This window comes from Carcharodon carcharias, chromosome 8, assembly GCF_017639515.1.
Source record: "Carcharodon carcharias isolate sCarCar2 chromosome 8, sCarCar2.pri, whole genome shotgun sequence".
Lineage (NCBI taxonomy): Eukaryota > Metazoa > Chordata > Chondrichthyes > Lamniformes > Lamnidae > Carcharodon > Carcharodon carcharias.
The window spans coordinates 31,370,340-31,383,469 of NC_054474.1; the positions used below are offsets into that span (position 1 = coordinate 31,370,340).

General features: G+C 38.2%; 1 protein-coding gene across 2 annotated transcripts in view; it reads left to right on the forward strand.

Annotated features, from left to right (window-relative positions):
- The window catches only part of LOC121281311 (septin-8-A-like), a 70,448-nt gene extending 58,439 nt beyond the window's left edge, over positions 1-12,009 (forward strand). For both annotated transcript variants that reach the window (XM_041194197.1, XM_041194198.1), the window contains exons 8-10: positions 1,778-1,910; positions 2,743-2,933; positions 7,514-12,009. In XM_041194197.1, coding sequence (XP_041050131.1) covers positions 1,778-1,910; positions 2,743-2,933; positions 7,514-7,517 — 328 coding nt within the window. In that variant the 3' untranslated portion in view covers positions 7,518-12,009. The remainder of the gene's footprint in view (positions 1-1,777; positions 1,911-2,742; positions 2,934-7,513) is intronic.
- Positions 12,010-13,130: the final 1,121 nt, after the last annotated feature.

A 13,130-nucleotide genomic window follows, 5' to 3' on the forward strand; every position in this document is an offset into this window, starting at 1 on the left:
AATACTTTATTTTAAATTGTTACAATTATTGGGACACACTTAAAACCTTATCCATTGCCTCACATTCCAAATGTGGCGTTTCTTTATGCTAATACGAAAATAAAATGTTTTTGTCTAAAATATATAAAGTAGCTCTCTGTTCAAATTCAAATCCAGATTCATGCTGTTGGAATAATTCAACCTTTCTTAAAGCTGCAGGCAAATGTAATCCATGAGATTGTAACTCTTGCAGTCTTGCATGATGTCAACTTTTTGTTGCGTTAATCATATGGAGTTCTGTTTACTTAGTGGATTAAAACTATTCAGATTCTTTCAAAACACTGGTTCTATCTAATTGAGTTATTTGGTACTGTGCAAACTGCATTCTTCTAAAGGGCATGGTGGTACCGCAACGTGGTAGGAGTGAGTGAAGACTAGTGACTAGTAATGTGATGCTTTCCACAACAATGAGTAATGATGGTACCAAATTCCAAACAATATCAATGAGAATAAAGAACACGGTGTACTTAAGTTTGGAATTTGTCTTGGAAAAATATCAAATATTAAATTTGCATAATTTGTTTGCACCATAAGTCTCAAGATCTTTAAAAAAAAACTATGTTGTCTGCTTGATGATTAACTGAAAAGTTGAAGTGGCACAAACCATTGATGTTCTAACGATGGTGCTGTGGAATCATACTGACAGATTGGTGGATGTCATTTTCACCACTCTTGGCCATATTATGGATGTTTCCCTGTAGGGAAGGAAGGAGCATCACCATGACTATCTTGTGCACCTCCCAGCAGCTACTTTGAAAGAGATGTAGAAGGAGGCTAGCAGACTACCTTTTGAGCTGCAATTTTGTGTGTGGGCTGGGAGGGTGTAGAAATGAACTTGGTCTTCATTGTTATAAAAATATGGAAAACCAAAAAGTAGTTGTTATTGAAGAACTTGATAAAAGTCTGACCTTCCTGTCTTGACTTAGTGATCATAATAAATATTGTAATTATTTGCCAAATTTCACCGAGTTGGAGTATGAGATAGTGTCTTTTTTTCTGTCATTGTCCGTTAAAGTAATGTTAGTTTCTACACCCTCCCAGCCCACGCACAAAACTGCAGCTCAAAAGATAGTTTGCTGGCCTCCTTCTCCACCACTTTCAAAGTAGCTGCTGGGAGGTGCGCAAGATAGTCATGCTGATGCTCCATCCTTCCCTACAGGGAAATATCCATAGTATGGCTGAGATTGGTGAAAATGACATCCACCAATCTGTTAGTGTGATTCCACAAACTATTGAAAAGGTAGTGTGCCTAAGGTGAGGAGGCAGAAGCTGCTGAAGAGGGACATAATGGTTTAACACAAGATCCTTTCTGTTGTGGGATCAGTATTCAAATCCAGTCCAGGAACGGGAGATCCGAATCTCCTTTTCTTCTGACTATAAGGATTCGTTATGGCTGATAGACCTACTGAAATCCTGTAATTTAGTACAGATTGAAAATTTCTTTCACATTGGTCACAAGAACAGAGGAGTTAATTAATGGAAACGTTAACATTAATTGAATTAGATGGTGTTCTTTTGAAGTGCCCTATTGGGGTAATGCAATGAGAACATACTGCCTTTACCTAATCTGCAAGTATTTGGTGCAGACTCAATACCAGAAGTGAAGAGTGTTTCATTGACATCCTTCAAAATGACAAACACAAAATTCAGCAGAGAAAAAAAAAAACACCCTGAATTAATAGCTGCTAAACTGATCTGTTTGACATTGGTAATTCTAAATGTATTGCTCTGGGTTCAGCCTGCAGGAAACCTATGAGGCTAAGAGGAATGAATTCATGAGTGAGCTGCAGAAGAAGGAGGAGGAGATGAGGCAAATGTTTGTCATGAGAGTTAAAGAGACTGAGACAGATCTGAAAGAGAAAGAAAAGGAGGTGAGCATTTTTTCCTTGGAAAATGGAAATTAGCAAGATTCTGTTAACTGTCTTGCTGATTAGTAAATTTTATACCTGTTGGTTTCCTGTTGATATTCCACAGACTCTATATAACAGTAAGAAAATAAAGTCGTCTGGCCTTGCACTAATACTCAGGTTTGTGACTTGTATTGGAATTTCAGGTCTGAATCTTGTGGAATTAAAGGTTCAATTCACCATAAAATTTGACATTAAACAAATGTAAACTCAGTTTTCCAGGAGCAGAAAAGTTCTTCAGCAGTGGTTATGAACTTAGTGCACTGTTTAAAAACTTAGTTATACTTTATTAGCAAGGCGTCACTTTTTCAGGTTGTCATAATAATGATATTACAACATAAGAAAGGGAGTTCTTATCAGTTCATTGATTCTAAGGATTCTTGTCTGTGGGGACTTCAATAGCGCACTCTAAAGAGCAGCAGAAATCTGGACAGGAGCTTGATTTCTGTGATCAACTGCAGTTGTGCAGGCGTCATAAGTTACTATCAGTTTTACCATTGCAGTAGCAGACATTGGTAGTTTTGCTGCCATTATATATGCAAATCTGGACCAATATGTTGAAAATAGCATCTGGAATGTAAAATTTAGAGAGAGTCCTTGCACCATTCATATATGGAAAGGAATAGTAAAGGGAAATTTTGCCTTGTGTTACTTGAAATCTTGAACAATATAGCCCATGATAAATGAAGGGCAACAGTTGATATAATGACAACTCTTGTGTTTCCAAAAAGAAATAAGTGACTTCCATCGGGTATTGAATTTTTGCTTGTATAACTCCTCTGGCTGTGTGTTACAGCTTCATGATCAGTTTGATCTACTGAAGAAAACACACCAGGAAGAGAAGAAAAAACTAGAGGAAAAGCGAAGAGAACTGGAAGAAGAAATGAATGCATTTAACCGGAGGAGAATGGCAGCCCAGACACTGCAGGGGCAATCTTTCCAAGCTGCAGGACAACAGCCAGTCAAGAAAGACAAAGATAGAAAAAAGTAAGCTGGTTTAATGAGCTATCTATGGCTATGAGTATAAAATGTAAATTTTCTTCAGAATATTTACTGAGTGAGACTGCGGCCATTGATTATTTGAGGCTTGCTCCTCCCTGTACTATACATCAGTTATAACTAATCCAATTCTGTGGCATGTACATCGAATATTATGCTGATGAGCATGCTCGCATGCATCAGTCACCTAACAGGAGATAAAACATATTCTGTTTTAAAAATCTGAGCAAGCTAATGGCCCTCAGTAAGTCCCTGAACCTTTTCTGTTTTCTATATCAGGTCACCTTTACAAGGCTGAAGCAGTTGGGACACCTGCTTGTGTTGTATACTCCTCCATGGAGATATGTAAGCTTATACTTGGTAGCATGAAAGTGCAGATTGCATAGAAGTGACTAAGCACAAAATTGTGCATGCCTCAGAGCAATGGACTGTGCAGAGATATAATTAGGTTATGTAACAAGTTGTTTCAGTAAATTAGAATAAGTCTGAACATTAAAAGAAATGCTCCTCGTGAGCATTACAATTTGTCCTTTTGCAAGCTCTAGCCACCATGTTCGATGTACTCTAACAAAAACTCAGAAAACCTTCAACCTTTACAACTAATTTTATGCACCAATGATTTCTCTCTGTGGTGTGGAATTTCTGTATACCTATCAGTTTAGGATTTATGAACTTTCACAGAATTTGCAGCACACTCACCAAGTCTAGGTTACTTGGATATGTTTGCAATCTTCTGTGTAATCTTAGATTTGTTTTGCGTGTGTGTAATCTTAGATTTGTTTTGTGTGTATGATGAGTGTGTGGATATGTATGTGTATAGAAATAAATCCATTGCACAGACCAGTTGGAAGTAAGAGGAACATTCTTCAGATCTGTTAAGAAGGCTAGAGTGTTAATTAAAGTCTACATCAACATCTTGATGTATTTTGAATTATCGACTAGTGCTATAGTATTCTGCACAAAGTGGAAAAGGAATGCACACCCAGGATTTGGTGATTCAAGCAAAATTAACCACATTTGTCAGAAATTGCTACAGTGCTATTAATTTATGCAGTTGGCTGATCCTGAACATATTTACATTTGTTTATATCTAAATATATCCTGGTGTCTTTATTTTGCTGTTATTTCTGAAGAAGAAGAAGCTCCGCTTGTGCTTGATTCTTCAGGTGGTGTATCAATGGGTGTGGATTGCCTTGTAGCCACTGAGTTTGTGTAGCCTTAAAATTAAATGAACGTTCCCTTTTGAGTGAGAATGCATTTCAGAGCACAAGTAACTCCCATCAATCTTTACTAATATGGCTCGGGTCATAGTGCATAGATGACAGTATTTGTCCTATGGTGTGTTAGACAGTGGATTTTTCATGTGAGTGTCTATTGGAAGAAAGAGAAGCACATGCCTGGAAGGAAGAGTAGCTTGACTCAGCATTATTGTAAAACTCCTAGTAGGTGTCTTTTGGAGTACGGTCAGGGATTTGAGAGTCAGCTGGGCACCCATATTGATGGTAAAAGTGTATGTGGTAAAGAGTGTAGCTGAAGAGAAACAGTTACATATTAAAGGTGGGGCTACTCCTGGAATTTGGAGTTTTGAAAAAAAATTGAGGTACACACCTCCCTCCGCCCAAACAGTTTTACCTACGGGGAGGATGAGAAAATAACTTTAAAAATGGATGGCTACCAGGCAGCGAGGCATCGTGTCCTCCAAATTAAAGGACAAGGAAGACAGGGTTCACTTTTTTTCCCCTTTACCACTCCACTCAATTGCTTTAGATGTCACAGAGAATTTTTTGTTTTGTTTTTATATAGCAAAGTAATATTTTCCTGCTTTGAATGAGTCAGCATGTGAAGTTTAGTGCTATACTCACCTTGACTCTATTGAGCTTTCTTTAGTACAGGTTTTGTGTATCAACATTTCCTTAAGGGGAATATTTTTATTGCTCAAATTCAGTCAAACTGTTTATGTGCTGAGGTGAGCTTTTGCTTAAGGCTGGCTTTAGTCAGTGCCGCCTCTACAAAACCAAGTGCTGATTTTTAGATAATAAAAATAGAACACGCTAGAAATCAAATTAGCTCTGATGCAAGGTCATTGACCTGAAACATTGAGTGGATTTTTTGAGGCTGTTGGGGTCTTGCCCACTCATTGGAGAACTGGCAGGGAGCCTCTCTCTCAGTTTCATGGGGGCAGCTCAACAGCATGTAGTACCCTTCAGGCACCTGCATGGCCACTGTTGGGCCACCTACGTGATTGTGGACCCCGGTGGCGTTTGAGGTCCCCAGTGGTGAAAGTCCCACCTGCTGAGAGCTACCGGCCAATCAGAGGCCAGCAGCTACTCATTGCCGATAGCAGGAGCGGAGGCAGCTGGCAGAAATGCATGCACCAGAGGCCCAGAAATGTCGTGGGATCTCAGACTGAAGCTGAGTGAGGGTGGGCTGGGGGTGCAGGGGAGTCAGAAGCACAGGCAGGGGGATGGTTTTCAGTAGCCAACACGCAATCCCCCCCCCCCTCCCCTTCTGCTGCCGGGTCCCTAGATTGGGCATGGATTTGCTGGGCAGCCTTCAGAGGGTGTGGAAAAGGCATGAAGATCCCATTAAATCCCTGAGGCACCACCAAATTGTGGTGGCCACAGAGATACTGGGTGTCAGTTGGCTCATTAATGAACCTAATTGACATCTTGCCGCCACCAGCCGGGAATCCCACGTCAGCCCCTTCCACCTTCCGACGTAATCGGGGAAGGTTCTCCTGCCAATAGTAGACTGACGCGAAGCTTCTCCTGAGGCTTAGGGGGGATGTGAAGAAAAATATTTTTACCCAGAGGGTGCTGACAGTCTGGAATGCGCTGACTGGGAGGGTGGTGGAGGCGGGTTGCCTCACATCCTTTAAAAAGTACCTGGATAAGCACTTGGCACGTCATAACATTCAAGGCTATGGGCCAAATGCTGGTAAATGGGATTAGGTAGGTAGGTCAGGTGTTTCTCACGTGCCAGTGCAGACTCGATGGGCCGCAGGGCCTCTTCTGCATTCTGTGAATTAGGTGGGCCAGGCTGCCGTGGTTCTCACCGCAATGAGCTACATTAAATCCAGCCTTATTAACTGTTTCTCTCTCCAAAAATGCTGCCTAACCGGCTGAATATGTGCAGCATTTTCTGCTTTTATTTGCAATTTCCAGAATCAAAGGTATTTTGCTTTTGTGCTGGCTTTTCGAACTGGGCAATCCAACTCAAAGAAAAGGATCCATGTTAATACTAAAATTAAGTGCTGAGTCTGTCCATTCCATGTGTTTGTCATCACGCATGGATTTGGTGGTTCCGTTATCAATTTAGATCAGATGGTAACACTTGCCTTAGAGTCAGATGGTTGTGGTTTCACATTCTGCTTTCTCTCCCTGCCTCCTTCCCTCTTCTTCGTTTTCTCTCCATCTTACCTCCTCCCTATCCCATCTCACCTCCCCTCACTCTCTATCTCACTGCCTCCTCTCTCTCACTCTATCTCGTTGCCTCCTTTTTCTCTCTCCATCTCACTTCCTCCTCTATCTCACCTTTCACTCTGTTGTCTTTTCTTTCTTTCCCCTTTCACCACCTGTCTCTTTTGTTCCCTGTGTTTATTCACTCATGCTCTGCCCACCTCAACAGCAACTTTTATTAAAAGTGCTACAAAGATATAATAAATCCTCCCAAGGCACTTTACAGGAGTACTTTAAAATTAGTCACCGAACTCCAGTGGACAGTATTAAGGCAGGTGGCCAAAAGCTTGCTCAAAGAGAGAGGTTTTCAAGTGTCTTGAAGGAGAAGAGAAAGGTGGAAAGGTGGAGAGGGTTGGAGAGATAATTCCAGAGATTTGGGCTAAAGCAGCTGAAGGCACAGCCACCAAAGGTGGAGCAATTAAAATCAGGGATGTTCAAGTGGCCAGAATTAGATGAGTGTACATATCTTGGAGGGTTATGGAGCTGAAGGGGTGGAATGGAGGAATTTGAAAACCAAGATGAGAATTTTACAATCGAGGTCTCTCCGGGAGCCAGAAAGGGTGATGGGTGAACAGGACTTGGTATGAGTAAGGATGTGTGCAGCAAAGTTTTGGATGACCTTATGGAGAGTAGAAAGTGGGAGGCCAGCCAGGATTGCATTAGAATAATCAATTCTAGAGGTAGCGAAGGCTTGAATGAGGATTTCAGCAGCAGATAAGCTGAGGCAAATGTGGATTTGGGCAATGTTGCTTTGATCGAAATAGGTGGTTTTTGTGATAACATGAAATATGGTTGGAAACACATCTTGAGGTCAAATATGACACCAAGGCTGCAAACAGTCTGCTTTAGCCTCAGACAATTGCCAGGGAGAGGGATAGAGTCTGTAGCTAGGGAATAAAGCTTGTAGTGGGGACCAAAGACAGTATTTCGATTATTTAATCAAGGAAATTCATGCTGAACACCTGATAAGCATTTCCGATCACGCTCTCCCCACTTCTTCTGCATCAGTGCTGAGTACCTGAAATTTCATTGAATAGTAGTGTACAACAGAGCACTTATTATTTGCTTCATTCTATATGATTTCTAATTTTTGTTTTATTTCTCTTTCAGTTAAAGCTTCATGCACATTTAAACGTATCAGTATGGGATTATTTCTTGTGACCTTAATAACATATAGTTGCAGTCCAAAAAAAGGTCTCTTTCCTCCTAATTTCCCCAGTCCTGCTCCACCACAAAATGGACAACAAACATTCCAAGTCAAAACTCGAGCAGAAAGAGCCAACATCAAGACCTGTGAAACCTGTTTGGATGATCATTGCATGAATTTTGCTTTTCCGCATGTTTTGTTGCTGTTATAAATCCTAATGTCATTCCTATTCAGTCTGACACGTTATATCCAATATGTTGAAATCTTCAGATGAATTGTTAAATTTTATTTTCCAAAAAGCCCTTTATAAAGCAACATTGATATAGAATATATATATTTAAAATATTTTTATAAGGATCTCTAGCAAAAAAAAGGATAAGCATACCAATATCATATGACATAATTTGTCAAAATTGTATGCAGCAACCACAAAATTGTTTTCTTAGCCTTAAGATTTTAATCTTGCACCAAAGAATATATGCAAGATGGAAACAAAGCCAAGCTTCATTCACATCATGTTTTATAGATTTGATTTTCTTAAAAATGAAGGATGTTCTTGAATCTTAAAGTTAGTTTTTAGGGAAAGCTAAAATGTGCAATTTTGTGCCAAATTATTTAGTCCTGATTCTTAACTTGAGTGAAAAATAATTCTAGCTTTATATTCTGAAATGGGATCTTAAAAATAATTGGACAACTCATATGTTTCCTCATCTACAGTTTGTTGGATGCTTATTTTCTTACATCTGGTACATTAAATAATGGAGTTACACACAATATCAGATGAAACTGGAACTATTAAGATATGGAGAATTGCCCATTTTTGGGTGATGGGCAGGTGTGGGGAGAAGGGACTTTGAATCCACAGCAAACGCCTGGTTGCGTTTAATTTTAATTCATCTTTTAATGTTTAATGGCTTTTTTACTACAGGGTTATGTGTTCACCATGTGGAAGAGGTACTGGTAATGTGTCACTTTGACTTTTCACTCCCTAGAGCAAACTCTTGTATTTTGCACTTAATATAAGAATGGGTTAAATGGGCACATCAGTACAGTGAAGTACTTATGTGTTTTATTTTTGAAAAAGTGAAAGAAATAATATTGTAAATATCTTGCTTTACACATACTTCTTTTGAAGCCCTTTACACTTTGAAAATTGAAAGAGCCCACTGGGTGGATAGAATTCACCTTACATTAGTAGCTGTCTTATAGTTTTTGTATGTCATTATATTTTTAGTAAATTGGATTGATCAGTAACTGAAATGCTGCAAATAGTATCACCCTCCCTCTTTCTGGCTTGGATCATACTATTGTGTCTTTCCTCCTGTTTCATTTTTGAAATGCAAAATTTGAGAAGACCCTACCAAAGGGGCATTTAAAAGGGATTGTTTAAACTGCAAAAATCATTCACATGAGGAATGATATGATTTACTAACAAACATTGAAGTGTTCCTTTTGAGAAAGAGAGCCACTGCAGTATGCTCAAATTTTATGGGTTGGCTAAATGTTTGTATGAAGCGATTGCAGTTTTAGATTACTTCAAAATTTGTTTTTTTTTTTCTGAGAGAAATGAAATTTCTTTAGCTGAATAGTATTACGAAGGGTTGTTTGAATTGGCTTTTAAAATGGGCACAAGGATAGGTTTTTATTTTGAAATTATCCTTAAAATGCCTTTACTCTGAAATTGCTGCAGATTGCACAGGGAATATAGCAAGGCTGAAAGGATTAATTTGTTGCAATCACACAACAAATTGAGAAAAAAATCTTTTAAACAGAAGTTTTATTTTGATGTCTGGTTCATCTTAAGAATTGTCTAATAACTTATTTTTAAAATGGAGTGCATGTATCCACAGATTAGCAAATAAACTTTAAGTGCTTGGCTAGTATGTCACTTAATACATTTCTACAGAAAATAACGCAGCCCTTTAGTGCATACACTTACATGCATAACCAAATTAACAGTAGTGTATTCCCACAATGATCAGGGATTATAATTTCTCCATTCAATGTCTGTAACTGCAAAGGATTTGCATTAGTTAATAAGATGGGGGGGATGTGATTTATAGGTCTGTGTCCCATTTTATCCCCAGCTCTTTGCATTTCCAGAAACTGGCTAAACAAAGGCTATGAGAAAGACTTCACAGTTGTGTATATAAACCTCTATTTGAGAGAAGTATTCAATTCACCAGCACCTATGTGCCTTATTTCATGTCTAAATAAACTCCAAAACTTATGATTTGAGGTGCCAAACACATTGGGATAAATCATGCCCTTTGCTAACTGCCCATTGCCTAAAGCACAAGGAGCGTGATTAATCATTTAGAATTATGTATTCCCAATTAGTGGATTTAGGATTTTGTGTTGAAGGAGTTTTATTGTGGATAACATCACTGTGCTTTAAAGCAGAGCATTGGAGGACTTTGTAAATGCAATATTTTCTCACAGTAGATCACACCAAAATTAAATTTGGTAACAACTCTGGTTTACTCTCCAAACAAATGTGAATAGAGGTGTATTTTAACTGGATAATACCAGCAGGATTGTGCTGTAGTGTCTTTCCATTTCAGTTTCAGTTTGCGATGTTGAACAGGCTTTGGGTTGCTTATTATTTTACTGCTGTGTTTGTTGGATCATTAATTTCTTCAATGCAAGAGCAAGGTATGTAAACCACGATAATGAGTTACTTCATTAAATGTAAGACAAATCTCTTGCACATCCAAAGCTGTGAAATCCTTTTTTATTAATGGCATGTTTCTTCATTATTTCTATTAAATCATTGGTATCGTTCAAAAGGAACATGGGTAAGGTGAATAATCTCATGATTTTTATTCTTCGCTCCTAAACTGCTTGGAGATTAGTTGACCTAAAATATTTATAGTAATTAAAAAATGAGAAGTCAGAGCGGGCTGATACTCCATCTTCTGGTAGAAGGAGGAAGAATTCTGATTCACATTTGCAGTTTACCTTATGCGATCTCAAGAAATGCTGTTGGAAGAAGTAGAGAGTGGAGGCCAGGCACATAAGAGAATGAGGGAAAAACTTAGCAAACAAGTCACCCAAAGCAACTAATTCACCTCATGGCGGCTAAATATTGCACAGTGGCAGAGGCCTGGGTGTGTCTTGTTTGTTTACCTGACTTTTTGGGCCATGAATGCAGAAGTGGTGACATCTAGTGGCTATAAATGTACCCTCCACTTATTGCTATGGAATGGATTTCCAATTAAAGCATTAGCATGCTTGAAGATGCTGCAATCTCCTAGGTGAAAATAGAATTAAACTCAACCGAGGTGACCATTTCCTATAGTCCACTAGCTGTTCCAACTCACAGTTGAAGGATAGCCCCTTGCTTTGAGGTATCTTAAAGCTTGCTGGCTTTAATCCCTCTTGAACTCTACCTTAGTCTGATTTAATGCTTTCAGCAGAGTAGGTGTTATGGGGGAAAATCAGGCTGGAGCAGGGAGGAGGAGAAATGATAAACAGCTGCTATCTAACTTGTGACATTTTAAATCTGTCAGCCAATTGTGTGACTTGCACTGATCTGATCTAATTTGAATCAAATATTTTATACCTTCATTTTTGTTTCGGTTTTAGACCAAGGCATTCCACTTTCAAGTTCCATCTGAATTTATTGGGTTTTTGGGGTCTAAATGATGCCCAGTTTGAAACTCTTAGAAAAAAGGATATTGTAGCTTTAATATCAGTGATATGCAAATGCACGCTGTGCATTGTCTCTGTTGAAGGTGGAGAGCTTTTTTTTTAAATGGATCAGGTTCATTTCAAGATGTTATTTCTCATTGTGTCATTGGACCAAGCTATTCTAAAACACATTGTAGAGAAACAGGTTTTTTATGCATGATTTCTTATCAAGGGTGCTTGCTTGAAATCCATAAAATATTTATAAAATGATATATAATTTTATATTAAGTAGACATTAGAGTTGAGCAATGTATTGTTCTAAAACATTTTGCATACATTACAATTGCTAATATTATCACTTGAAACTGTATCACTCCATAGTATTCCAGTTCATTGTAATTTTTCATTTTTACCTTTTTGTTTGGTGTGCTTTTGTAATTCTTCTGTTACTTTTAGCCACTGTAATTCTGTGTACCTGTTAGTTTGCTCAGGTCATGTGCTTTTGTGGAACTTTTGTACATTGTACTTGAACAATCCTTTTATTGTTCATTGTGTGACAATATTGCACTGACATCTACCATTGATTATTGTCTTTTTAATTATATTCTACCATTTCAATTAGTTATCCATTTTACGCAAATATATTGTGCCCATCTCTAATTTTATGACTTGGTTAAAAACTGATATGCATACACCAAAATCAAAATGGTTATTTCTGTGTCGGATTAGTATAAATTGTCCTTTAAATGTCCTGGTTTTTATTTTCATTATTTGCTTCATACTGTTTATCATTAAATGTTAATAAATCATTTGTTTTTGAGATTTATTTTGCTTGTCTCCATCTTGTGTTTGATGTCCACCCCCTTGAGATTAAACTGAAGGAGAGGGAAACTGCTTCAAGAGGGTATGAATCACATATAGGCATCTTCAGTAATTACAGTGGAGATGGGTAAAAGAAGATCATTATCAGCTTTTGCGATCTTTACTTTGAGTAAAAGACTATTTACTCATCGTACTATACAGGTTCTTTGTGTCTGTATAGTTCTTTCTTACCCAGTGTAACAGTAATATATAGGGCATTAACTTTTTGTTCACAAACCTTACTGCTTGTTATTACAATTTTAGCTCATGTTTTTTGAACTATATTTTAACCACTATAAATTGCTATGTCAACATTTCCCATTCAAACTAATCCATTTGGGGGGGTTGAAGTTCCCCTACTTGGCCCTGGTGAGACAGTGTCTGAAGTACTACATGGAGCTTTGGACTTCCTATTTCAAACAGGATCTTCGGTTATTCACTGAAATACAAGGCAGATATTCAAGCTTTGGAGGCAGTGCAAGCAGCCACTGGGCAAACCCTTAATCTTGGAGGTCTGCATGATGAGAGAAACTGGAGAAGCATGTTACTTTCAACCATGAAAACCGGTGCTCGAGACTTATACAAGTTATGAATGGTATGAAAAAGATATACGTGGAAAATTACTTCAAAATTAAATTGCAGGAGTCGACAGAAAAAATCACAAGTCCAACATTAGTAAAAGGCAAATCCAGGATGACCACAGAGTTGTGAACGCTGGATAGGCTCCTGGATAGATTCGTGAAGCCGGAAACCATTTAAGAATCAATTAGATGCTGCATTGTGAAACATTAAGGTAATTCTGGATGTGTAAACTAAGATGGGCCTAAGTGCCCTTCCTCATTTGTAGTTACTTTTATGAATATTTTACAAAATTGTTGCGTTCTGAGATGCTTGGGATACTACCATGATAAGTTCAGTATGTGACATAAATTTCAGGGAATTATTTCCTTTGATAATCCAGCACTGGAAGCAGACCAGTCCACATGGCAGATGGACTAACCTGTATAGGACATATGTTAGATGGTGTGTGATGTGTAAAAAAAATAAATAAATAAATTGTGTACAGCAGCGGAAACAAGATAGGAG